The sequence below is a fragment of the Canis lupus genome, chromosome 12 (assembly GCF_048164855.1).
Source record: "Canis lupus baileyi chromosome 12, mCanLup2.hap1, whole genome shotgun sequence".
NCBI lineage: Eukaryota > Metazoa > Chordata > Mammalia > Carnivora > Canidae > Canis > Canis lupus.
The window spans coordinates 29311517-29335677 of NC_132849.1; the positions used below are offsets into that span (position 1 = coordinate 29311517).

The following is a 24161-nucleotide window of genomic DNA, read 5'->3' on the forward strand; positions in this document are numbered from 1 at the left end:
GTCATCAGAGTCCCAAAAGAAAGGAAAAAATACTCAAAGACATAATGGCTGAAAACTTCCTGAATCTGGCACAAAACATAAAACCACAGATTTAAGAAGTGGAGTGAATCTCAAGAAGGAGTAACCCAAAGAAATTCAAAACACATCATAATTACCCTTCTGGAAACTAAAAACCAAAGAAAAAACGTTGGAAGGCACCAGGCAGAAATAACACAATACTTACAGAAGAACAACATTTGAAAGATAGACTTCTCATCTGAAACGGTGAAAGCCAGATGTCTTTTAAGTTCAGGAAAATACAAAACAAACAAGCAAACAAACAGCTAACCAGCTGTGAATTCTAGATCCACTGAAAATATCCTTTTGGAATTAAGGGAAAAAACAAAGATTCTCAAACACAGGAACCAAACCAAGGCTTGTTGCTAGCAGGCCTATCATTTAGAAATGACTGAAGGAAGTCTTCTGAACACAAAGGAAATAGTAACAGAAGACTGAGAACCTCAGAAAGGAAAGACTATTGAAATGTAGAGAAGAGAGGAGGAAATATACTAGATCAGCCTATTTCTCATGAGCTTCTTAAATTACATTTGACGGATGAAGCACAAAATAGGACATCACTTTGTATATAGATGAAATGTTTAAGACAATTGTATCTGAAATGTGGGGCAGGTGAAGAGACCTGAAGGGATGTAAGGTTGTTTACACTGCAGCCAAACCAAACAAAAAATGTTGATATCATTGATGTCAATAGATCATAACAAGTTACATTTGTATACTGTAATACTTAAGACAACCACTAAGGAAATTTAAAAAAAAATTTTTTTTATTTACTTATTCATGAGAGACACACAGAGAGGCAGAGACCAGAGACATAGGGCAAAAGGAGAAGCAGGCTCCTCGGAGGGAGCCCAATGCAGGACCCAATCCCTGAACCCCAGAATCATGACCTGAGCCAAAGGTAGACGCTCAGGGATCCCTGGGTGGCGCAGTGGTTTGGCGCCTGCCTTTGGCCCAGGGCGCGATCCTGGAGACCCGGGATCGAATCCCACGTCGGGCTCCCGGTGCGTGGAGCCTGCTTCTCCCTCTGCCTATGTCTCTGCCTCTCTCTCTCACTGTGTGCCTATCATAAATAAATAAAAATAAAAAAATAAATTTGTTTAAAAGTAAAATAAAATAAAATAAAATTTAAAAAACAAAACAAAACAAAACAAAAAAACAAAGGTAGACGCTCAGCTGCTGATCCACCCAGGCGGTCCAGGAAATTCTTCTTAAACAAAGAAACACAGAAACAGAAACACAGTAAAATGGCAGATTTAAGACAATTACCTTTAATGTAAATGATCTAAATACACCATTTAAAAAATTTGATGAGTGGGTAAAAGCAGTATTATTTGAAGATATGTTCTATACAAAAAAACTTACTTCAAATATATGTAGCTTGAAAGTAAATAAATGGAAAAAAATACACCATATAAAGATGTACCATTATTAGTATTTTTTACGAAAAGCAGAAGTGGCTATATTGGTTGGTATCACATAAAGTAGACTTTTTGGCAATGATAAAAGGATCAATCTAACAGGAAGACATTAAAAATTCAAAATGTGTGAACACCAAACAACTGTGCCTCAGAAATACATGAAGCAAAATCTGATAGATCTGAAAGGAGAAAGACAAACTATCCTTCTGGTTGGAGACTTCAACAGCATCTGTCTAAGCAACTGACAGAACTACCACAGAGAAAATCAGCAAAGATATAGGAGAGCTGGACAACACAATTTTTTAAAAATAAGATTTTCTTTATTTGAGATAGAGCTAGCAAGAGAGACAGAAAGAGGGAGAGAGAGCATGAGTGAGGGGAGAGGCTGAGGGAGAAGGAGAAGCAGGCTCTCCACTGAGCAGGGAGCCTGACGTGGGACTTGATCCTAGGACCCAGCGGACCATGACCTGAGCCAAAGGTAGATGCTTAACCAACTGAGCCACCCAGGTGTCCCTGGACAACACAATTAATCAATAAGATCTAATTGGCAAATATATTATGAACACTCCATCCAACAACAGCAGAATATAGATATTCTTCAAGCTCTTGTGGATCATTTACCAAATTTAATATAATTGAAAAAAAAACACAGTTATTCTCTGACCATGATGAAATCAAACAAGAAAATGGTAACAGAAAGACCAGATAATTGCCATGCATTTAGAAATGAAACAACACACTTCTAAATGTTTTTGGGTCAGAGAAGCAATCTCAAAGGAAATAAAAACACATGAATGTCAATGAAAATGAAAACAGTCTCCCTAGACATATGGGATGCAGTTAAAGCAGTGGTGAGATTATGGCACTAGATGCTTCAATAGAAGAGAGGAAAGGTCTCAAAACATTCCTCCAAGTTCCCACCCCAAGAAACTAGAAAAGACAAAATAAACATAAAGCAAACCAAAGGAAAGAAATACTAAACAAAAAAACTGTAAATAGGAAAATAGAGAAAATGAAACAAAAAAGCTGATTTTAAAAAATAAAGCTGATAAACCTCCTGAAAGGATAAAAAAAAATAGGAAAACATAAACCACCAATATCTAGAATGAAATGGACTATCACAACAGATCCTGCACACACTTAAGATAATAAAGAACAACATAAATACTTTATGCACTCAATATTCAACAACTTAGAACCAATGGATCAATTCCTTGTAGTTGAAAATCATAAACTACTAAAATTCAACCAAGATGAAACAGACAACCTGAATAGTCCTACAAACACTAAAAAACTGAATTTGTAACTTAAACTCCTCCCCCGCTCCCCAAGAAAGAAACCTTCAGGTCTACGTGGTCTCATTAGAGAGTTCCACCAAACATTTTAAATAATTTTTTTTCCAAACATTTAAAGAATACCAACTTTACACAATCTCTTCTGGAAAAGGGAGGAGAAGGGAACATTTCCCAACCTCTGTTAAGGCCCTGATCAAAACCAGAACAGTTTAAAAAGAAAACAACAGATAAATAACTCTCATGAACTTAGGCACAAAGACCCTCAAGAAAATATTAGCAAATTCAATCCAACAATGTATGAAAAGAACTACACCCTGACCAAGTAGGGCTAGTCCCATGCTTGCAAGATAGAATAAATCAGTGTAGCTCACCATTATCAACAGATTCTAAAATAAGCAAACTCCTACATTCACATTAGTTGATGCAGAGTAAACATTTTATAACTATTTCATTCATGATAAATACTATCAGCAATCTAGGAATAGAGAAATTTCATTTTTTTTAAAAGAGCATCTACAAAACACCTACAGCTAATGTCAGACTCAATGATTAAAGACTGAAAGCATTCCCCCTAGAGGAATGAGGCAAGGAAGGCTGTCTGTTCTCACCTCTCATTCACCCAAAACTAGAAGTTCTAATCAGTGTAATAGGGCAAGAAAAAGAAAGAAAATGCACAGATTATTAGAAAGGAAGAAATAAAACTTCCTATTTACAGATAACATGTCTTCATTGGACTCCCAAGAAATTTACAAAAAATTTTCTCACTACTGAGTTCAGCAAGGCTCCAGAATATAAGAACAAACAAACATGAACTGTATTTCTACATATTAAAAATAAATGAGTTGAAAATAAATTTAAAAATAATACCATTACTAATTGTTCCCAAGTGAATGAAGTCCAACAAAACATCTACAAGATCTGTACACTGAAAATTATAAAACACCTACAAAACTAAATATTTGAAGACATACCTGTTTATGGAATGCAAGACAACACAATCAAGGTACAAGTTCTTGACCCAAACTGATCTGTAAGTTTAATACAATTCCTATGGAAACCCCAGCAGGGTTGTGGGAGACACAGACAAGCCCACTTTAAAAGAGAGATGAAAAGGCATAGGACCCAGGTTAAAACAATTTTGAAGAAAAAGAATAAAGTCTGAGGAATCACTGTGTCCATCCATTATTATGGTCCAATATGTAACCAGAGTAATGAAGGCAGCGTGGTCCTGGCAGAGGGACAGACATATAGTTCAAGAGAACACCGAAGAGAATCCAGAAATAGATCCACAAAAACATGCTGATTTTGAACAAAGGTGCAAAAGCAATTATAGTTGACCCTTGCACAACAGGTTCACTGAATTTTTTCAATAACCTTTTCTCTCCTCCAGCTTACTGTATGAATTCAGTGTACAATACACATAACATACAAAATGTGTGTCTGTCAACAGTTTGTCTTACTGGGAAGGCTTCTGGTCAACAGCAGGCTATTAGTAGTCTACCAGTAGTTAAGTTTTGAGGCAGTCACAAGTTATGCATGGATTTTCCGTGCATGGTGCCCCTCGCCACATGTTGTTCAAGAGCTAATGTAAGTGGAAAAAGGATGACAATTTCCATAAATGGTGCAAGAGCAACTGGGGATCTACAGTTGAAAGGACAGACTTTGATCTATACGTCATACCTTATAAACAAATTAACTCAACATGATGAATCACAAATCCAAATGTAAAATGTGAAACTATAAAACTCTGGGCAAAAACAAACGAGGCAAAAATCTTGGGGCTTAGGCTTGGCAAAGAGTACTTAACTGACACCAAAAACTTGAAACTGGTATCTGAAATTTACCAAAATTTAAAACTTTGCTCTACAGAAAGTATGAAAAGAGAAGCTACAAAATGGGAGAAAATGTTTGCAAATCACATATCTGACTTGAGTCTAGAATGCAAAAAAGCTCTCAAAAAGAGTGAAAGAGTAAAAAACCAAATCAATTGAAAAAATGAGCAAAACACAGAAGCAGTCACTTCCTGGAGGAGCGTATACATATGCAAAATGAGCACATGAAAATATATTCAACACCATTAGCCATGAGGGGCATGTAGATTAAAGCTACAATAAGGCATGTGTCAAAATGGCTAAAAAAAATAGTGATGACACCAAATGCTGGCTAAGATTTAGAAAAACTGGACCCCTCCTACGTTGCTGATGGGAACATAACCATTGTGGCAAACAACAGTTTCTTAAAAAACTAAACTACCACATGATCCAACAACTGTACTTCTGGGAATGAAAATTCACATAAATGCAAAAACCTGTCCGGGAGTATTTACAGCAGCAGTTTGTTGTCGAGGTGTGGCGTCCTGGCCAGTCACCTGGTGAGGTGGCTTTACCAGGAAGCCTGTGCCCTCATTCAAATGGCAGCTCCCAGAAGACGTACCAGGGGATAACGTACAACCTGCAGCGTGGGCTGGCTAGCCCTCCAGTAAGTGCCTGGGGTGCCAGAACTTGTAAACAACCCGAATGTCTTTCCACGGGTCAATCAACGCTTCACGCTGGGGAATGCTACTCAGCAATAAAAACCAAGCAATTACTGATACGCGCAACATTGTGGGTGGATCTCTGTGGAATTATGCTGAGTGAAAAAGCCCATCTCAAAAGGTCACATATGACAGAAGTGTAGATATGTAGTACAGATCAGTGGGTTGTTGGGGGGTGGAAACAGAAGGGAGGTACAAAAAGGGCTCCTTGTAATGGAACTGTTCTGTATCTTGACTGTTAATGGTGATCACACAAATCTCCACATCTGATTAATTGCATAGGAGTAAATCACACTCACATGCACGCACAAAATGGAGTGCACGGGGAACTGGTGAAACGTGAATAAGGTAGCTAGCTTCTATCAATGTCACTTCCAGGTTGTGAACTGTACTATTATATAATATGTTGCCATTGGGGGAAACTAGGCAAAGGGCATATATGGTATCTGTATTATCAATTATTAAATTTTGTTTGGAATGAGTTAGAAAAAAAAAAAAACTTTCATTTTTCTCACTTTCTATCCCCACTCAGGACCTGTAAAGCAGGTTTGCTTCTCTTAGTTTCCAAATTAGTGACCCTGAGTCTAGAAGCCAGAAGTGGGTCTTCAGCAAAGAAGACTATCATCAGAAGCTCTAGGCAGCCTTGAGATGCCTGAAGAACTAAACCACCCCACCTTCAACTTTTTCAAAAAAGCTGGAGTTTTGAAAAAGTAAACCCAAACTGGTATTTATACTTGCCAGAAGAACACAGCTATCAACAAAGCTTATTTAAGATGCTTACAAGATCAGGCTAAGTACTTTCACTATAAAGTCAACAAAAGCAACCAAAGGAGTAAATTACATGGAAACGATGAGTGGGAAGAGTAAGGTCTGGCTGGCTAAAGTGCCCCTGAACATTTTAGCTCCTCCATCTGCAAAGCAACCTATCCAGATAAACAGAATGCCAGCCATGGATCTAATTTGCTACTTTTCTAGAAGAAACACTTTTAAAAAGTAAAAAGAAACAGGTAAAATGAATATAAAAAATATTTTATTTAATAGACAACAAGCATATAAAAAGATGCTCACTATCACTCATCCAGGAAACTAAAATCAAAACTACAACAAGCACTTCACACAGATTATTAAAAAAAAAAAAAGGAAAACGTTGGTGAGGATATAGAGAAATGAACCCCTGTACACGGCTGGTGGGAATATAAAATTGTGCAGCCACTATGGAAAACAGTATGAAGGTTCCTCAAAAAATTAAAAATACTGGATAGATAGTTCTTTTGGATAGATATCCAAAAGAACTGAAAGTGTGATTCTGAAGAGATGTTTGCATACTTCTGAAAGAACTGAAAGCATCATCTGTGAGATGTCTGCGCACTCATATTTAGGGTGACATTACTCAGAATATAGCCAAGAGATGGAAACAACCCAAATGTCCACTGATGGATGAATGAATTTAAAAAGTGTGTTACATAAATACAATGGATTATTATTCAGCTCTAAAAAGGAAGAGAAGGCTAATGATGATGAATAAGGATGAACCTTGAGGACACAATGCTAAGTGAAATAAACCAGTCACGTAAGATAGATACTTACACAAGCTATCTAGAACAGTCGAAATCATAGACACAGATACAATGTGCTAGGAGCTGGGAGGAGGGGAATTGCAGAGTGGATGTTTAATGGGTATAGTGCTTTAGTTCTTCTATAAGAGGAGAAAGTTTTGGGAGTGGGATGCAAACTATGTGAATATACTTATTAACACTACTGAAATGTACACTTAGAAGTGGTTACGATGGTTAAGTTTTATGAGGTTTATGCAGGTTTTTTTTAACTACAATAAAAAAGTTTTTATTCAACCCAATATATTCAAAATATCTCCATATATCATTAATACGAAGATGAGTGTGATATTTTACTTTCTTCTTTACATACTAAGTCTTCACACTCTAGCGTGGATTGACACTAACAAGCACATCTCAAATTGCACTAGTTGCTTTGCAAGTGCTCAGTACTCACCTGTAGCTTCCCTACTGGGCCTGGGCTGAGCCAAACCTCATATGTCACCCCCACAAAACAAATCTTACAGTTAGATACAAATAGTTAAAAATATATTTTTTTTTGGGGGGGGGGTTGCTCAGGGTCTTTTTCTTGCTACCAGATTTTTTCTGAAATCTTATTTGTCCTCAGTTGGCTCTTATGAAAGACTGATGAGCAAGACTCAAAACTCTGAACATCTCCTGAGCATTTCCTTTGTCATGCCCTCATTAGGATTTCCAGGATGTCGTGCCTCTCCTCAGAGGGCTCACAATCTAAAAGGTGGGTCAGACAATTATCAGCTGCAAGAGGAGTATGCACAAGATGCGGAGGAAAATAAAGGACAACACAACTCCTACCTATAAACTCTGATGTTCGAGGGAACCAATGTTTAAGTCATTTGATGCATGAAGTTAATGAACTAGCTCTCACTCTGTTCATAATGTTCACTAGCACATTCTGACCTTTCTCAATTCTTACTTCCAACTGCAACACCTACACCTCCAAAGTATGAATTTGTGCAGAATTTAGCACACAATTTGTATTAAAAACACATTATGGCATAAGCACACACACACACCAGAGAAAGCACTCAGAAACCTAATACCTGTCAATGATTTTAACTAAAGTAATCAGTTAATCACTAAGAAAGAGAGCATTTGTCAAATTAATCAATCCACCCAGGGTATACAGAGACCAAGATTTGGTTGGTACAAGTGGGGGGGTGGGGAAGCTTTCCTTTTCATGGAAAAATATACTATTGTTTGAATGTACCCCAAAAATAGGGGACATGGAGGAAAATATGAAGACACTTCTAGTATTAACATCTACTTGATGTACATCCTAGACAAGAATTCACTTTCTCATTAGAACAAAGATACAAGGTCAGAACTGCAAGATCTACTGCTATCTACCCCAACTTGCTGAGCAGAAACTCTTATGAGTGAAGGAGTTCCTCTTTATAATCTCACATTTGTGGTGTCCCAGCTAAAACCAATCATAAAGACTTCTCCATGAAAAATGTATTTTGCAATAAATTACCAAAAGCTTCACTGAAGATCTTCATGGATATGGTTCAGTAAAAAACACTCTAAACATAATTAGAAACTAGAGAAAAGAACCCAAATGTATCAACTCGGCATATTTCAGGGGTCTTTAGGCATGGAACTGTTAGAAGAATGAGCAGGAAAGAAGTTAGAAACTACAGAGAGGGTCAATTTTATGCTTCAGTTTGATAAAACTCACATCTGACTAAGTCCTCTCCAGTTCCCCATTTGTCCCCCACCCCAACAAACAAATCTCCCCAGAACCTAATTCTGAAAACTTACCTTGGTGCACTAACCCAAACTCCTTATATCTTATCATTTAATCCTCTCCATTCAAGTCTCAGTTATCATGCCAATCTACTAGAATGTAGTTACTACTATAAAATTACACCTTGGGACCCATGACTCGACTTCACAGGTATAAACATAACTTTACTTAATAACTTAGATCGTGATCTCTGAAGAATTACATCTGTCATCTTGAGTAACGGTGCTTACCTTATAATAAGCTCGCTGAAAATAGTATGTCACTGTACATACTTAAAAAAACAAAACAAAACAAAAAACACACTATCTCACCCACTCTTCCTGATTAAGAGAAACTATTTTTGTGCATTAAGCCACCACCTGTAGAGGCAGATTTATAGGTCTGCAGGAAAAATTACAAGGCTTCCAAAGGATCCTTAAAATACACAGGTTTTCAAAAACACATACCATAAAGCCCCGTTCACTCAGAGTGAGCAAGAATGCTGTAGATTCATATACTCGGGAGAACTTTCATGGGCAAACATTTACAAGTACCAACTAGGAAGGTTCAAATGAATTCAGGACGGTCGTAATTATCAAAGCAATAGTAGCAATAAACTTCAAGCTCCTTTCCCTAAGGAGGGATCTTAACAAAGTCTATCTCAACTTTTAGCAGAAGATATCTAGCCAACATGCAGCTACTGGTGTCTTTACCATCTCTCTTTGCTACTTCCCAGGTATCCCCAACCAGACAAGCAACCAATTCTCTGAGGTTCTAACTATAACACAGGGACAGACCTGCAGCTCTCTGAAGGCCGAGACACAGAGCCCAATAGTATCTGCAAATTCAAGATTTGTCATTGTCTTCCAGGACTTGGTTTTAGTTAGACTTTGGCCAAAGTGTGATCTACGTTGTAAGAAAATCTATACTGGATCCTTAAGGAATAATACTGCCAACTTCTATCTCATTGGTGCAGGAAGGAAGGACTTATCTGTCCAAATGGTAAGCAAGATTCTGGTGAATCCTGACCAAGACATTTTCTATTAGTGGGAAAGAGTGATTTGAATCAATATATACTTACTCCCTTACTGAGGCTGCCAGAACTGAACATGCTCAAAGTCACATGCTGGGGGCTCAAGGGTCAAATCTAGCAAACAGAAGTTTTTATTTGGCTTGCTCTAAATTGTCAATTGTCAATCTGTACTCCTGGGCTATTTTGCACTATACAATATAGGAAAACCTACCATTCTGAGACCACACGCCCACAGTCGGGGGCAGTTACGATCTCCAATCTGCCACAGTCCTTACCAGTTCAGTTTCCTCACTGATCGTACTGTCAGGTTTTTTTGGTTCAGACCCTAGAGCAGTCTTTAACCCCTGAAATAAAATCCCACAATCTCATCTTCTTAGTACTATATCCAAAACCTCTGAGCAAACAAAAAATCAGCTCAAAGAGAAATCGAGTGGAAAACAAACCATTTTTGTGATGCTATATTGGTACTGCCTTGATGAATTAGATCACTTTTTAAGTGTCATTTTTGAAAATGGGGAACTTGTCTCATCTTTCTTCATGTTTGGTTATGTCGTTAAGCTATTTGCTATATTTGACCGAGTCCCCTTCAAGCACAAGGTCATTAATAGTTAAGTCTTAGTGGTTAGAACAACACACACACACTTTAATGAAGGCAGGCGGCCAGGATCAATAGGTGATACTAGGTACGTTTTATCACTGCCACAAAACTTGGTAACATGTATAAAAAAAAAATGTTGGTTTTGAGGTCTTATTTGACATCCCCATCAAAATATGGACTAAATCAATAAAAGGATTCTAAAAGAGAGTTTAATTTAAATGCCACACACAGCCTTTAGACAGATATTCAAGCAACCACACATTAACTACTCTTACCCAGGTATTGCTTACCCATTGCACTGAGATAATGGTTGAAGGCCTGGCAAGGAGGACTTGGGGTTTGTGTTGATTTGTCACAACTCATGGGTGCCGGGCTCCTGTCTGTGTCAAAAGAGAAATACCCACTGGAGGATCGAGACAGCAGGGAGGATCTTCTCACAAAGATGAAAAGCGGGGATCTGGTAGCAAAAGGGCCGGGGCTGGCTGGTGGGGCCAGCGGGCCCTGAGGGCTGCCTTGGGGGCAGCGGTCCCCTTCGCCTTCAGGATTACCTTGCTGTTCTGTCTGTAGAGAGGTAGGGGCCCCAGGCCTGAGCTGAGGAGGCCTCTCAGCAGGCTGCAATTGTCCACCTTCTCTGTCACACTCAGAACTTACATCTGAAGGTTGCTTTGCCATTTGGTCTTTTTTTCTGCAAATAAAACAAAAACTAAGATTATCTTAAGCAAAATAATAATTACAACAAGTAAATTTAGCTAACTTTTGTGGATTCCTCCAAAGCTTTTAGAACAGCAAATACTTTAAGTTGTTGGTTCATACACTTCTCTGAGGATCTTCCAAATAAGAATAAAAACACACCTAAAATAACAAAGGTACCTCTATCTTTGCGGGGGGAGGGGAGGGGGTGGGACTAAACTTCCTGCCACCAAACAAAACACAATTACAAGGTCAATGTGAAACTGGTGCTGTCTCACACTCACACACTCATACACACACACACACACGTTTCAGAAGCCGCTTGTGTTAAGTGTATTCACATGCACTCTTTGCTCAGGGCCGACTTGAATAAGTCGGAAACTCCCAGCAGGCTCCGATTTCCCGGGATCAGATACCGCGCTGGAGCACAGGAGCGGGCGCAGATGCAGCGATTGCAGGCGGCTGGCCGCGTTCCCCACTCCGGCCCCATTGTTCTGCCGAAAGTGCTGAGGGCAGCAAGTCTGGGGAAGGTTTGGCAAGGGCCGGCAGTCGTAGTAAGTGCGTCACAATAGAGTTTGTAACTCGGAGCGCGGCTCGGCCGGGGCTCGGGCGCTCCCCGCCCGCGGTCCCTCCCGCTCCCCGCCCGCGCGCCCCTCCTCCCGCAGGGGGCAGCGCGCCGCGCGGAGCCCGACGCAACTTCTCCGGACGAACCCGCACAGTGGGGTGCACACCTCCAAGTGGGGGGCAGTGACCCCCGAAGCCGTCCCCGGGCGCCCCCTGCAAAGTGCCCAAGTAACTCCGCACACTAGGCTCCCCGGGCGCGCGGCCCCTGCGTCCCACCGACCCTGCCCTGTGGAGGTATTCGGGCCGAAACTCACGTCCGCCCCTTCCCTTCCGATCGTCGCGTCCGGGCCCGGGCCCCGCGGCGTCCCGCCCGCGTCCTTCGCCGACCCGGAGCCCCCTGACCGTCAGCACGAAGGGAGCGCGGGAGACAAAGCCCGGGACTCGCGTTCAGAGCCCCCGGGGCCGCGCAGAGCCCACCACCGGCCGCCCGCCCGCCGCCGCCGCCGCCGCGCTCCGCCGGGCAGCCCAGGGCTCCCCGCGCCGCGCCTCTGGCCCGCGCTGCCCCGGCCGCCGCCGCCGGGAACATCCTCCGCCTCCTCCCGCTCCTCCCCTCGCGCACTGCGCCCGCCGCCGCCGGCACCGCCGACCTCCCCGCGCCGCTGGCGCCGGGTGCCCGCGCTCCCAATTGGCCCGCGCGCGCTCGCTCCCCGCCGCAGCCAATAGCCGCCGCCCGCGGGGGCGGCGCCTACGGGCCAGGCCGCCAAAGGCGAGGCGATTGTTGACAAACTCGCCTCCGAAGGCTGCCCCGGCCCCGGCCCCGGCGGCCGCGGCGGGAGTCCCGGCGACCCGAGCTGCCCAGGTGCCCCCCAGCCCGCCCCGCCTGTGCCCGTCCGGGGGCCGCGCGAGCCTCCGGGTTCCCGCCGCGCCAGGCCGGTCACCTGGAGACAAAGCAGGAGCCTCGCGCTCTCCGCACCCGCAGAGCCGACCTCGGACCCCAGTCCTTGCCGCTGGCCGCCGACCCCCGCCCGGGCCGGCTGGCCGAAGACCCCAAAGGCCGCCCCTTCCCCTAGCCGGGGCACCCACCGTCCTCCACAAATTCCTCCCTCTTCTTCCCCGAGCGCGGCGCGTACGCTCCAAATCCAAGCCGCCGCCACTGGCCACGGGCACGCATGTCCGCGCGCACCCGTGAGCGCGGCAGACAACGAACACATCCACGCCCCGGTCTCCCGCGGCCGGCGGGTCTTCCGCCACGAGCTCGGACACCGAGTAACAGGCCCCCGAGGGCACCGCACCGCCCGGCGCACTGCGAGGGAGTGGGGGTGCCCCACGCACGGAGCAGGTCCTGCGGCCCGAGGCTCGCCCATCGCGTGGCGCCGGCGATCGGCGGCCCTCGGCCCCTCGCCGTCGGGATCGTGCGGCTGCTGGTGTCTGCGGCGCAGCCGCGGCCCGGGCAGGGCAGGGCGCCCCCAGGCACGTCCAGAAGAGCGCGAACGCTGCAGCCGCCCTGAAACCTCCGCCTCAACCGGTGCAAGGAAAAAGCCGAGGCTCGCCAGTGAAAGAACCGCCGCAGTTCCGCAAATCCTCCGCAACGGGCCCGAGCACCCGAGGACAGCCAAGCCGCCAGACCAGCTCCGACGGCGCGGCCGCTACCTGGGGAATGCGGGGTGGGGGGTGGGGAGGGAGTCTCGGGACAGGGCGGCGACACTTGCCGGCCGGCCGCGCAGCCTAGTACCCAGGAGCGGGGCCGCAGCTCCCGGGACAGCGCCGAGAGCGCGCGCTGCCTTTCCCCGCCGGCCCCGAGAAGCTTCTCCGCTCCCTGGCGCGCGGAATCCCGGCCCGAGGCGCACTTCGGCCGAGCGCCCCGAGCTCTGCGCGCACGCCCCCTCCCCGACCTGGACCTGCGTGGGGGAGGGAGCCCGCCCCGCCGGACCGCTGCCTCCCGCCCGGCGACCAGAGTGCGACGGGGACCTGCAGCTGCCTGCACGTGCTCGGGAAGGGGGCGGGGGTGGCGCCCACCTGGCTCCGGCGCCTGTCTTCCGTCCTTACCCCGCCCGCTCCCGGGGGTTCGGATGTATTTACCTTGCGTTTCTCAGTCCGAGAGTCAGAGTCAGACATTGGGGGGGACGAGGGCCAAGGAAAGGGCGCCAAAGGGGTGGCGGCGGGAGCGGGGCAAAGCGAGCAGCCCGTGGCGATGCTGGCCGCAGTGGGCTGGGGCGCGTAGGGCGACTGTGAGAATCCGGTGGCGGCGGCGGCGGCGGCGACGCGGGACGGAGCCCTCTCGCAAGACCCAGACCTGGAGGCTGCGCGGAGCGAAGTGAAACCTGCACAGCCCTGCAGCTCCGCTCAGACTGGCGGCCCCGCGCCCTCAGCCAATCGCCGCGAGCTCCGCCCCCGCCAGGTCCCGCCCCGCCGCGCGGGCCCGACGCCCCGCCCCGCCCCGCCGCGCCGCAGCGGCTGGCGCGCTCAGGCTCCAACAGGTAAAGGCGGGGGTGGCCCGGACGGGTTCCCCTGCGCGCGCCGCCGGCCCGGCCCCCCGCCGGGCGTGTTTACTGGAGTGACTAAGGCTGCCTGAAGGCCTGAGCGCTCCGGTACCGCCCCCCGCCCCCCACCCCCACCCCCACCCCCACCCCTCCCCCGCCAGTGTACCCTGGCCTCGCCCGGATCCAGCGGGGCCAGTGCGTGCGCGTGGAACGGAGGGGGCGCTCCGGGCACACTGAACCGGGCCGGGCCGCTGCCGCCGGCGGAAAGCCTCAGGAGGCGCCGCTGAGCCCTCGATCGGCCGCGGGAATTTCTGAGCCGCTCTGGGGCAGGCGCGGGCACTGGGTTGATCCTCGAGAACGCGAGGGGCCGAGGTTGGGCAGAGGGTCTCTGGGTTCTCCTCTCTCCCAGAGTCCGGGGTACTGGGTGAGTCGAGGCCCCGACGTGCCGGGCTGCTCATCTTGCTCGCCCCAGCCTCACGCGGTAGTCTTAGGCGCCCTCCTTATGCCCCCTGGCAGGGGCACCTCGCTTTCTCCCGGGCCGGCCCTCCTACGGTTAAGGGGCAGAGCCCTTAGTGGGGAGAGTGGAGACCAGGGCAAAGAGCGGATCCCCAGAGGCGTCTGTTCCGCAGCCCCGGTGCGAGGCAGGAAGGCGCTGCGCGAAGAGCAGGTAAAAACAGGGAAATGAAAAAAACTCGACAAAAATCCTTTCAAGAAAAAAAACAGAAGAAGAAGAAGAAGAAAAAAAGTCCAGAGGGATCTCGGCCTTCAGGTGGGAGAGGGTGGTATCACTGCTGGGTCGGGATCCTAAGGATTGGTCGGGCTCTCAGAGACCCGCCCGGAGGCGCGCTGGGGCCAGTGAAGGCGAGCCTGGGGAGTGATGTGGGGCACGAAGTACCCCCTACCACTTCTCCCTGCGCGCCCCCACCCCCTCTCTCCTGGGTGCCGACGGCCTCACTCCCACTCCGGGACGTACTCCTCTGGGTCCACACCCTCATCTGTTCTCCTAATGGGGGTCCTGAGTCCCCACCCTTACCTCCTCCTGCGCTCCCGGGGCTAGCGGACAGCCGCGGCCGGGGCGGGGGGTAGGGGGGCAAGGGCGATGATGGGAGATGGAACATCCTGCCGCGGGGAGACCTGGTTAGTTAGATGGCATAAAGAAACCGAGTTTAAGGATCCCCTAACGTCCCCCCGCCCCGAACCAAGAAGGAAGGGACCTCAGTTCAGAGGAGCAGATCAGCGAGGCGTTGTCCCGCTGCTGGCCACCTCGCTCGGTGTCCTACGCTGCATAAGCAGGTCAGGAACGTCGAGAAGACTGCACAGCCCCTGGTTAAACTCTTCTCAGCGCGTCTCTGAAGAGTCCTGAGCCAAGCGCAGGTGGCCAGGGGTCGTCGGAGGGACTCAAGAACGCACGCCCGGTTCTGCCCCGGAATTTCGTTGCAGGAGGGAAAGGACAAGGGCGTGCACGCGGCGAAGTGGGCGCAGAGCCCAGATGTCCACCCTGACCGTGGTTTGGAGCTGCTGCCCTGGACCTCAGGTGGCGGCCGCCGGCGGACAAACTCTTAAGCCTCAGCCGCCCTGCGTATCGCCCCGGGGCGGGGAGGGGGGGGACAACAGAACTGCACCCGCTGGGAGCCAGAAACCCGCCCGGGTGCTCCGAGCTCTCCGTGGGGTTGGGCGATGCAGACAGGGACAGGAAAAGAACCACGCAGAAGAGAGCCCTTGTGGTTGTCATCTGGTCCTATCAGCTCCGCCGCCCCCGCGTCGTCTGCTTTAGCGACCCTGTGAACACTTTAAAAAACAAAGGCGACAGGGAAAGCAACCCGTTAAACACTCTTATTTTGGGGCGCATGGGAGAGGTCGGCTCGGAGTCTGCTCCTCCCGCAGCCCCGACCGTGCTGGGGAGATTTGGCGGACCTCCCCGCGCCGGGCGACCTCCAGCTCTGCCCGCCCTCTCCTACCCGGTCTGGAGGTCCTCTGGAAACTGGGCCACGGTCCAGAGAAGGGACAGTGGGGGAGGGGCAGGTAGGTGGGCGTTAGGTCTCTGCTCCGGTCCTGGCTGTCCCCTCGCGGACACGAGCAGAGCTGTGCTCACGCCTGCCTCTGCCCCACGAGATGTGGAGAGGGAGTGACGAGGACGGCTGGGGCTGAGGAAGGAGCAAGAATCAAGTGGGGCAGGGGGGATCCGAGAGACGGGACAGGGAATCTGCAGCCCTTGCCCGGACTACAGGCTGCCAGTGTGGTCTCCCCTAGTTCCGAAATCACCTTATTGCGGTGTACTGCCCCAGCCCGTCCCCCCATCCTCGGCAAGCAGCTGCAGCGCCTTTCCATCCGTTAATGCCTTTATTAAACTTTGTATCTATGCTCCTCTAAAGAACAGATTACAATTTCACATGGTAAAAGTATTTTCCGCGCGTCGCCTTACGGTCCGGAAGCCGCCTGCCTGGGAGGATGAGCCGGAGTTTGCGCTCTGCCGAGAGCAAACCTCCGGGCGCTCACTCCGCTTTCCCGGTCCGTGCGTCTCCTCTAAGACCCCAAGAGGGTCTGATTCACTGGAAAAGCATCACTTGCTGAACTGAAACTTTGCCCACGAGTGTTTGACTTTTTTTTTTTTTTTACGCAGCATCAATCCGTTTCCCAAAATCACTGTAAATCTGAGTCACCGCTGACAGCAGGAGACCTTTGGTGGCACCCGGGTGTAGGCGCGTTCGCAGAGGAGCCAGCGTCTAGGGACTGACACTGGGAGAGGTGGCTGCCGCTCCAGCACGGTTATCTGATAAAGCCGCATGTTCCGGGGCTGCCGCTTGGTTTCCTGTCCCAACAGCCCAACGCGCACCTCTCAAGCCTTTGTGGGAACCCTGCTCTGCGACCCAAATCCCCGAGAGCCCCGAGAGCCGGGACCCAGCGCATGCCAGGCCAGCCTTGGCCCTAGTTCCAGGCGTCATAAAAGCTAGTGTCGTGGCAGCTGCGAGCGAGCACCACCCTTCGCACCACGCCCGCTATAACTTGGCTTCCAGCTTGCGCCGCTGAGAGCGCGCCCCTTCTCCGGGCTCGGGTTGCAGCGGTGCAGGGTAGAAGGCCCAGGCGGCCTTCGCATTGGTGATGCCTGCGATTGGGGCGTGGAGGGAGGTGTCTGGAATGTTAAAGGCAGAGATCACCCTCAGGGCATCATCCTTCACCGAGTCGCACAGATCCAGCAACTGAAAAACACAACGCAAAGTGACAGGTCAGATGTTGGCTCATTTGCACCGTGGCGTGCGTAGGCTTTGCGCCCACTCCCCACCCACCCTACAGGTACAGGGGAAACTTGTTTCCCTTTGGATTTTCTGGGACCCAGGAGGGTAGAGGCCGTTGGTCATGAATAACCTTCACAATACCTTATCATAGAAATTCCTAAACCTGTGCCACCTGTCTGGCAGAAGCCGGCTCCCTTCAAACAGGGTTGGGGGCAGGCTCCAAAAATTATATGGGAATCTCAAGACCAAGGTCTGAGAATTTATCACTGGTCCCCTTGTCTGCCCTGCCCACCCCACCGCTCCAGTCCCCATCATAGCCCTCCTCTCCACCTCTGGAGTGCCTGGGGTGCCACCCTCTGGCGTGCAGAGGCAACTGAACAGGAAGAGCATGAGACAGGTGAACTAGTGGAGACATGCCCCAGTTTTCCCCAGACTAGCACCTTTCTCACCCCTGCCTGGCAGCAGGCCATGGTTCCTGAAATGCGCGGGAGGTGGGACTGGGGATACTGACACCAAGCATTGGCATCTCTGCACCTTCCACCTGGCTGATGCAGGAAATCAACCTGCAGTTAAGGAGAACACCAAGGAACCCGGAAGATACCCTCATGTATTCTGGAAGGCATAGATAAGACATCTCAGCAGAAGGGAGGGGAAAACGGAAGCTAGTGATTTGGGGGGAGCTGCATTGGGTGTATTTTAATTTCATTGTCCATGGTTTAAGTGCCAGTGCATTTTTTTTTTTATTCTGGTGTGTGGGGGGAGGGGTGGTGGTAGTGGAAATAAAGCTATCAAAATAATAGATTTTTTTTTTTCTAAAACTCAACAAGGAAGGACAAGGCAGAGGGACTGCTTTCCTTTCCCATAACCAGCTGCATACTTTACCCCTCCATTTTCAAGTTTTCAGCCAGCCATAAATTTCTTTCACTCACCAAATCACAGTTAGTCCCCAGTTTTCATGGTTCATTTTTATGGTTTGAAAAACATCACTTAACAACAGCCCCACCTTTGCTGCCCTCACAGTGGTGGTCATCACTAAGCTATACTAACACTTGTAAAGAGCACAGTTCCCTTAAAGGAGCCCCAAATGCCATTTTAGGTGTTTAGAGACAATGAGGGGAGGGGTCCCCAAAACAGAGGTTGGGGTAGGGTAAGGGAAATAGTCTAACAATACAACTTCCTTTAAATGTGCTCTATTACATCAGTCATTTCTAATGAAAACCTTCATTCTTTACACACTGGTTAAGCATCATAAAATCAGTAGTGAAAAGACTTTGATCATATTTGCAAGATGCACTGTGATGAACTTTCACTGACCAAGATTTCAAAGTTTGTAATTAATACTCTTGACAAATCCCTGACTAATCTGTCAACTCTTAAGGTCTTTAACCACATACTTCAAAACCATGAGATGGTGTATAAGTCCTTAAACCTTCTACATATTGTAATTTCATTATTCAAGATAACTTTCCCTTTAGGTTTGCATCATGAGACTCAACCAGTTTTTGTCATACATTCAACAATGGTGGAGATTCAATTATCTGAATGAGTGTTAAGTGGAAGAGAGTATGAGTTTGGTCTGTTCAAACACAGAACAAGTACTCAGAGACAGAAATTGCAGGAGGCAGATTTCTGTTCAACATTTTTACAACTTTAAAAATAAGAATAAAATAGATTTTTAAAAAAGGATCCAATGGCTGGAGTCCTATCCTATGGTACAGATTTTGCTGGGCTTGGGAGGTTTAGTAATACACACTGTGGCCCCAGGCCTCCTCTATTAAGGAGATATTGAAGAATTTTTTTTTAAAGATTTTATATATTTATTCATGAGAGAGAAAGAGAGAGAGAGAGGCAGAGTCACAGGCAGAGGGAGAAGCAAGCTCCATGCAGGGAACCTGATGTGGGACTTGATCCCCGGTCTCTAGGATCAGGTCCTGGGCTGAAGGCGGCACTAAACCGCTGAGCCACCTGGGCTGCCGGATATCGAAAAATATTAAAGGCTTTTTATAAATACATCTTAATACAAAGTTAACTTAGGTAGTTACTATAACATTTATTATTATGTATACAATATATATTTTTTTATTATCAGGGAGCCCCATAGGACTAAGCAAAGTACAGGCATACCTCAGAGATACTGCAGGCTCAGTTCCAGACCATGGCTACGAAGCAAATATTGCAGTAAAGCAAGTCAAATGAATTTCTTGGATTCCCAGTGCATACAAAAATTATGTTTACACCATAGTGTAGTCTGTTAAGTGTGCAATAGCATTATGTCTCAAAACAACATATATTGATTAAGAAATATTGTTGCTAAAAAATGCTAACCATCATCTGAGCTTCCAGCTAGTCACACTCACTGATCACAGATCACCATAACAAACATTATAATAATAAATAATAAAATAATAAAAACCTTCAAATATTTCAAGAATTACCCAAATGTGACACAGAGACATAAAGTGAAAAAATGCTGTTGAAACAATGGCGTCGATAGATCTGCTTAGTACTGGGTTGTCACAAATCTTCAATTTGTAAAAACTGCACTATTTATGAAACACAATAAAACAAGGTATGCCTGTAGTATTAAAGTTTAGCTTTATTACCAAACATACACCCCCATAATACAAGCACAAAAATAGCACATGTTGTAACCTCCCCCTTGCTCCCCCACCCACACCCCATTCTGCCAGTATGTGACCCTACTGTGCTAGATGAAGCATCCCAAGCCCACCCATCTCAGTACAAAGAAAACTCACCAGCTTTTGAGGAAACACCAATGAATAGGTGCCCTTAAAAATAAAAGAGCATGAACAAAGTTGTAAATTCTTAAGAAAAATTTTCAAGGATAGACCTAAAGCATTGGCAGTATTGCTCTAAAATAATAAGAACATTGGATCCACTGAACTATCCAGGGAGTGAAATTTGAGAATAATTACTCGGAAGAAAGTGGAAGCATTCAACACTTGAGGGACAGTAGGTGGACAGGGTAACATATGGATTTTCAGGAGATTTATAACATCAATTTGGCTTCCTACCCCCACCTAGTTGCAGTAGGTTCTCTCTTTTTCTTCCCCCTTTGAAAGTCTTAGCAATTTTCTTATTCCAGTTGGGAGACTAGGATGGTTTAGAATGGGCAGTATCTAAGCTTTATGGCACTCTGAACAAAAAAAACCTGTTTTTTTTCTCATGTTGGTATTAATTATAATACAGATGCTCCAGGTGTGAGGTGTCCAGTGAACTTGCCGCCACGCCCCAGCTATTCCTATGACCTTGTGCAGAAGTTTTTCTTGACTCTTCCCACATCTCCCACCTCTGTTCCCAGCACAGGGGACCTTCTGGTATTCTCTGTGTCATATCTTTTACCCCAACTTGAAATGTCCCTCAATTAGCCCTTTTCTTGCTTGGGCATTGTGATGAGTCTTTTTCTCCATCCCTTGAACCTGGGCTGCCTTGTGGCTTGTCTTGACCAATATAATGTAGAGAAAGTGACACTGTGTGAATTCCAGAGATTAGGTCTCAAGAAGCTTCGCAATGCCCACTCTTGCTTCCTAGGACCCTGAGATCACTTGCTGTGCAGGTCTAGCTCACTGGATGTTGCCCAGGGCCATGTGGAGAAGGTAACTAAAACAGGTATCTTCCTTTTAAAATTCAAATGCCATTCACTAGCAGTGGGGTGGGTCATCTTTAGCTATACTTCTACCCTCTTAATTATCTGAGGTCAAATTCTATAATTACACAATTAAAGCAGTTAACAGTGAGGTGTAACTCACTGATTGGCTTAACTGAAGGAGAATTTCAGTTGTAGAAACAGTTTATAAAGCCAAATGACTGTTTAGTCAGTGAGGTATCTGAGAAAGAATTTTTTTTTTTTTTTCTGAGAAAGAATTTGAATAGCAGGCTGGAAGTCCCACTGTAGACCACCACCCACTCTGCTTTCCTAATCTGGTTTAGAAAGCAAATCACCAGGACTTGCCTTGTAACCATCTGCCATGCCTTTATCATCTCTTCAAGGGGCTTTAGATTCCAACAAAAATACTCAGTAACATCAAAGTGTCAAGGATGGGGGGAAAAGGCAGAAAATATTTGCAACTGGGGATTCCAAGTCTTGTAAATGTTTAGGTTCTCCTGCACCATTAGAAGAGGGGAAACAGGGCAGCCTGGGTGGCTCAGTGGTTTAAGCGCCCAGGGCGTGATCCTGGAGTCCTGGGATTGAGTCCCATGTCAGGCTCCCTGCATGGAGCCTGCTTCTCCCTCCTCCTGTGTCTCTGCCTCCCTCCCTCTCTCTCTGTGTCTATCATGAATAAATAAATAACATCTTAAAAAAAAAAAAAAGAAGAGGGGAAACAGATGGGGCCCAGCTAGACCTAACCAGAGTCATTTGGTGTGATGGAACGGACTGGCACATTTCTATCACTTTCTTTCATGGGACTGTAGCATTTCCCTGCTCCCAGAGATTTCTTAAACAAGGATGGCCAACAGGGGTTTGTCTCCAAGGCCTGGAGTCTGTCTACTTATAAAGTGTCGGTTAGAGGTCTGACCTCAGAATTGGTTGGGAGGATGGAATGAGGTAGTTATGTGAAGGCTACCCTGTAAGTTGCAAAAGGCAGCAAAAGAAAGTCGTTGATTCTTTATCGCCCAAATACCATCATTAGGGCCTTTAAAGGCTTCCAAGAAACTCATATTCACTAAGTTTCAATGTGCATCTGTCCCTTTACACAGAGACTTGGAGACTGAGTGTGACAGTATATGGAAATCTAGCCACACACATGGACACATGACTTGCCACATCTATCCAAATGGATTTCTCTTTTTATTCTAGGATGCCTATGGTGTTTCTTGTTCAAAATAGATTTAAAGAGATCCTTCTTAGAGAAGGTATACATCAACACATATGCCTTTCATCAGCTAGTAGGTGGGCTCCACTTGTGATGTGATGGCAGCCTGAAAATGACAAACTAGGGAATAGGTACAAAGATGTTTCTTATTGTATGATTTGGTCCCTTTTATAGGTCTGAAACCTTTTATAATGATTGTATAATGATTGTATATGTGTGCACATGTGTGTTCTGTAGCCCCCTGATTCAGACCCTCACCAAGTTCTTTAGAGTCTTACCTCACAAGATTACCTTACTTGAGTATTGTTTTGATCTGATAATTTTCTTCCAAAAAGCCCAGAATCACTTCCACTTACTTCTCAGGTTAAAGTAAAATTATTGATTGTGAACTTGAATCCTTTAACAGTATTTGATTTCTTCTGTTCCGACAACTAGTTTCCTTACCTACAGCCCAAGAACAGTCTGCCCCTTCACCATGGGCCAACCAAATTTATCTTGTTTTCCACCTGACGATCTTTATTATTAACTGAATCACCACATTTGCCATTCTTCTTTACTTGACACACTCTAACTTAATTAGGCCTCTTTCAAGCCTTCTGTTCTTGGATATAGATTACCTACCAAGTATAGCCTTCGTGAAATAGTTCCTGTGTTAGCTGAAAGAACATGGACATGTCATTTAACTTTGCTCCAAATCACATACCTCATAACTGGTACAACCAGGGTTTTAACCCAGAGCCTTCTGCTTTCACAGCCCCATCTACCTATTCTTCCTCCATCTTTCCCCCTTCCTCTAATGTTTCTATCCCTGGAGGGTACAAGGTGTTTCAATGAGGGAATGCTTCTATCCCTGTCCAAATTTTTGACCTCTGATGTTCTTCCTAAGTCAGAATTGATGTTCCATATGTGCTGAGTGTGGTCTGGCCAGCCACACTAGCTCACATTCCCCAAGAGGACTAGGCGCCATGGGCAGCCCTGGGGGCCTCTAGGATCTTGCCACTAGAGGGAGTCGCTGGGGATGTTGGCTTCAGGGCCAGCTGCCATGATGCAAAAGGGCCAGCCTGATGATCTGGATGCTCTTCCTGAGAAAGATAAGACTCCCAGTCTTCAGAAACTAAGCTTAGGCCAGTGAGGCTCAGGTACAAGGGTATTTGAGAAACAACAGATTTTCTGTCTTGCTCTGCAGGTTCTTCTTCAGGAAGTTGGATGAACTCTGCTGGACAAGTCTTCAGGCCTTCCCTCTTCCTCTGTCCATACCTTAAGTCACCAAACACAATTCAAATCCCTTCAGAAGAGCAACTTTTGACTGTCAAATAATGGTCAGTGAAAATTACCACAATCAAGGAATTCAATCTTCAGCTACTATAGACTTTCAAACTCACTGAATTCTCAGAGGCTGTGACCTTACTTCTTTCCCATTTGTTCACCTTTCCTAAAGAGTCACCAACCCCTGAAGACAAAGGGTCAGGATGGTAGGTCTGTATCAGGTAATCTGCCACCTTAGCTCCAAATGCTTGGCTAGTGGTAAAGATAAAGAAAAACATACTTGAAACACTCACATGGGGGCATAAAAGCACACGATGTGTTATGATTTGAGCTGTCTTGATTTACATAACCACTGGAAAGGGGAACTCTACTCTTGTACTGACCACTTGCATCTCAAGGCAGCCAGACCTTATTTGATTTGGCTTTCTGATCCCAAGAACATGTACATTTTCATGGCTTTCTCTACAACCAAGTTCCATTAGCAAGAAATGAAATTCTGTGGTTCTATTAAATAATCAGGACTCTAGCTTCATATTTTCTCTAAATCAATATAAATTATATTTTATTTGATTATTTCTTCAGCTAATAAAAATATTTAGTATAATCTGAAATGTCAGAATAGAAAAACTGCCTTCCTTACCAACCAAAACCAAAACACCTCATTTTGCCTAACCAAAGAGTTCATTTTGAGGAGAGACAAATTAACCTCCAAAATGTCCTTCCTATTGCAATGTTTTTCAACCAGAGTGTGCACGATCCTATTATTTCCTAAATATTAATGACAATGCCTATTTCAGTAAAGGAGTAGGACTTGGAACCCTGGGGTTCTGACTTC

General features: G+C 46.6%; 2 protein-coding genes and 1 long non-coding RNA gene across 21 annotated transcripts in view; 1 reads left to right on the forward strand and 2 right to left on the reverse strand.

The window, feature by feature from the left end:
• The window catches only part of BCL2L11 (BCL2 like 11), a 47752-nt gene extending 33906 nt beyond the window's left edge, over nucleotides 1-13846 (reverse strand). For 4 of the 14 annotated variants that reach the window (XM_072770268.1, XM_072770260.1, XM_072770265.1 and 1 more), the window contains exons 1-3: nucleotides 11827-12098; nucleotides 10807-10943; nucleotides 10549-10638 (exon numbers count right to left, since the gene is read on the reverse strand). In XM_072770268.1, coding sequence (XP_072626369.1) covers nucleotides 10549-10638; nucleotides 10807-10943; nucleotides 11827-12098 — 499 coding nt within the window. Of the gene's footprint in view, nucleotides 1-801; nucleotides 1121-10548; nucleotides 10944-11254; nucleotides 11565-11826; nucleotides 12099-13591 lie in introns of those variants that run through there. The other 10 variants (XM_072770263.1, XM_072770264.1, XM_072770272.1 and 7 more) reach the window with 9 other exon arrangements.
• On the forward strand, nucleotides 11625-23852 carry LOC140601414 (uncharacterized). Of its 4 annotated transcripts, none has more exons than XR_012004423.1 (3): nucleotides 11625-11806; nucleotides 16613-17215; nucleotides 23247-23852. It is a non-coding gene; the product is annotated as an uncharacterized lncRNA (long non-coding RNA). The 4 variants fall into 4 exon arrangements; XR_012004422.1 differs by lacking the exon at nucleotides 11625-11806 and adding an exon at nucleotides 14299-15526; XR_012004424.1 differs by lacking the exon at nucleotides 11625-11806 and adding an exon at nucleotides 15115-15129.
• ACOXL (acyl-CoA oxidase like) overlaps nucleotides 16314-24161 on the reverse strand; it is a 353848-nt gene continuing 346000 nt past the window's right edge. For all 3 annotated transcript variants that reach the window (XM_072770257.1, XM_072770256.1, XM_072770255.1), the window contains one exon: nucleotides 16314-17189. In XM_072770257.1, the coding sequence (XP_072626358.1) occupies nucleotides 16989-17189 (201 nt within the window). In that variant the 3' untranslated portion in view covers nucleotides 16314-16988. The remainder of the gene's footprint in view (nucleotides 17190-24161) is intronic.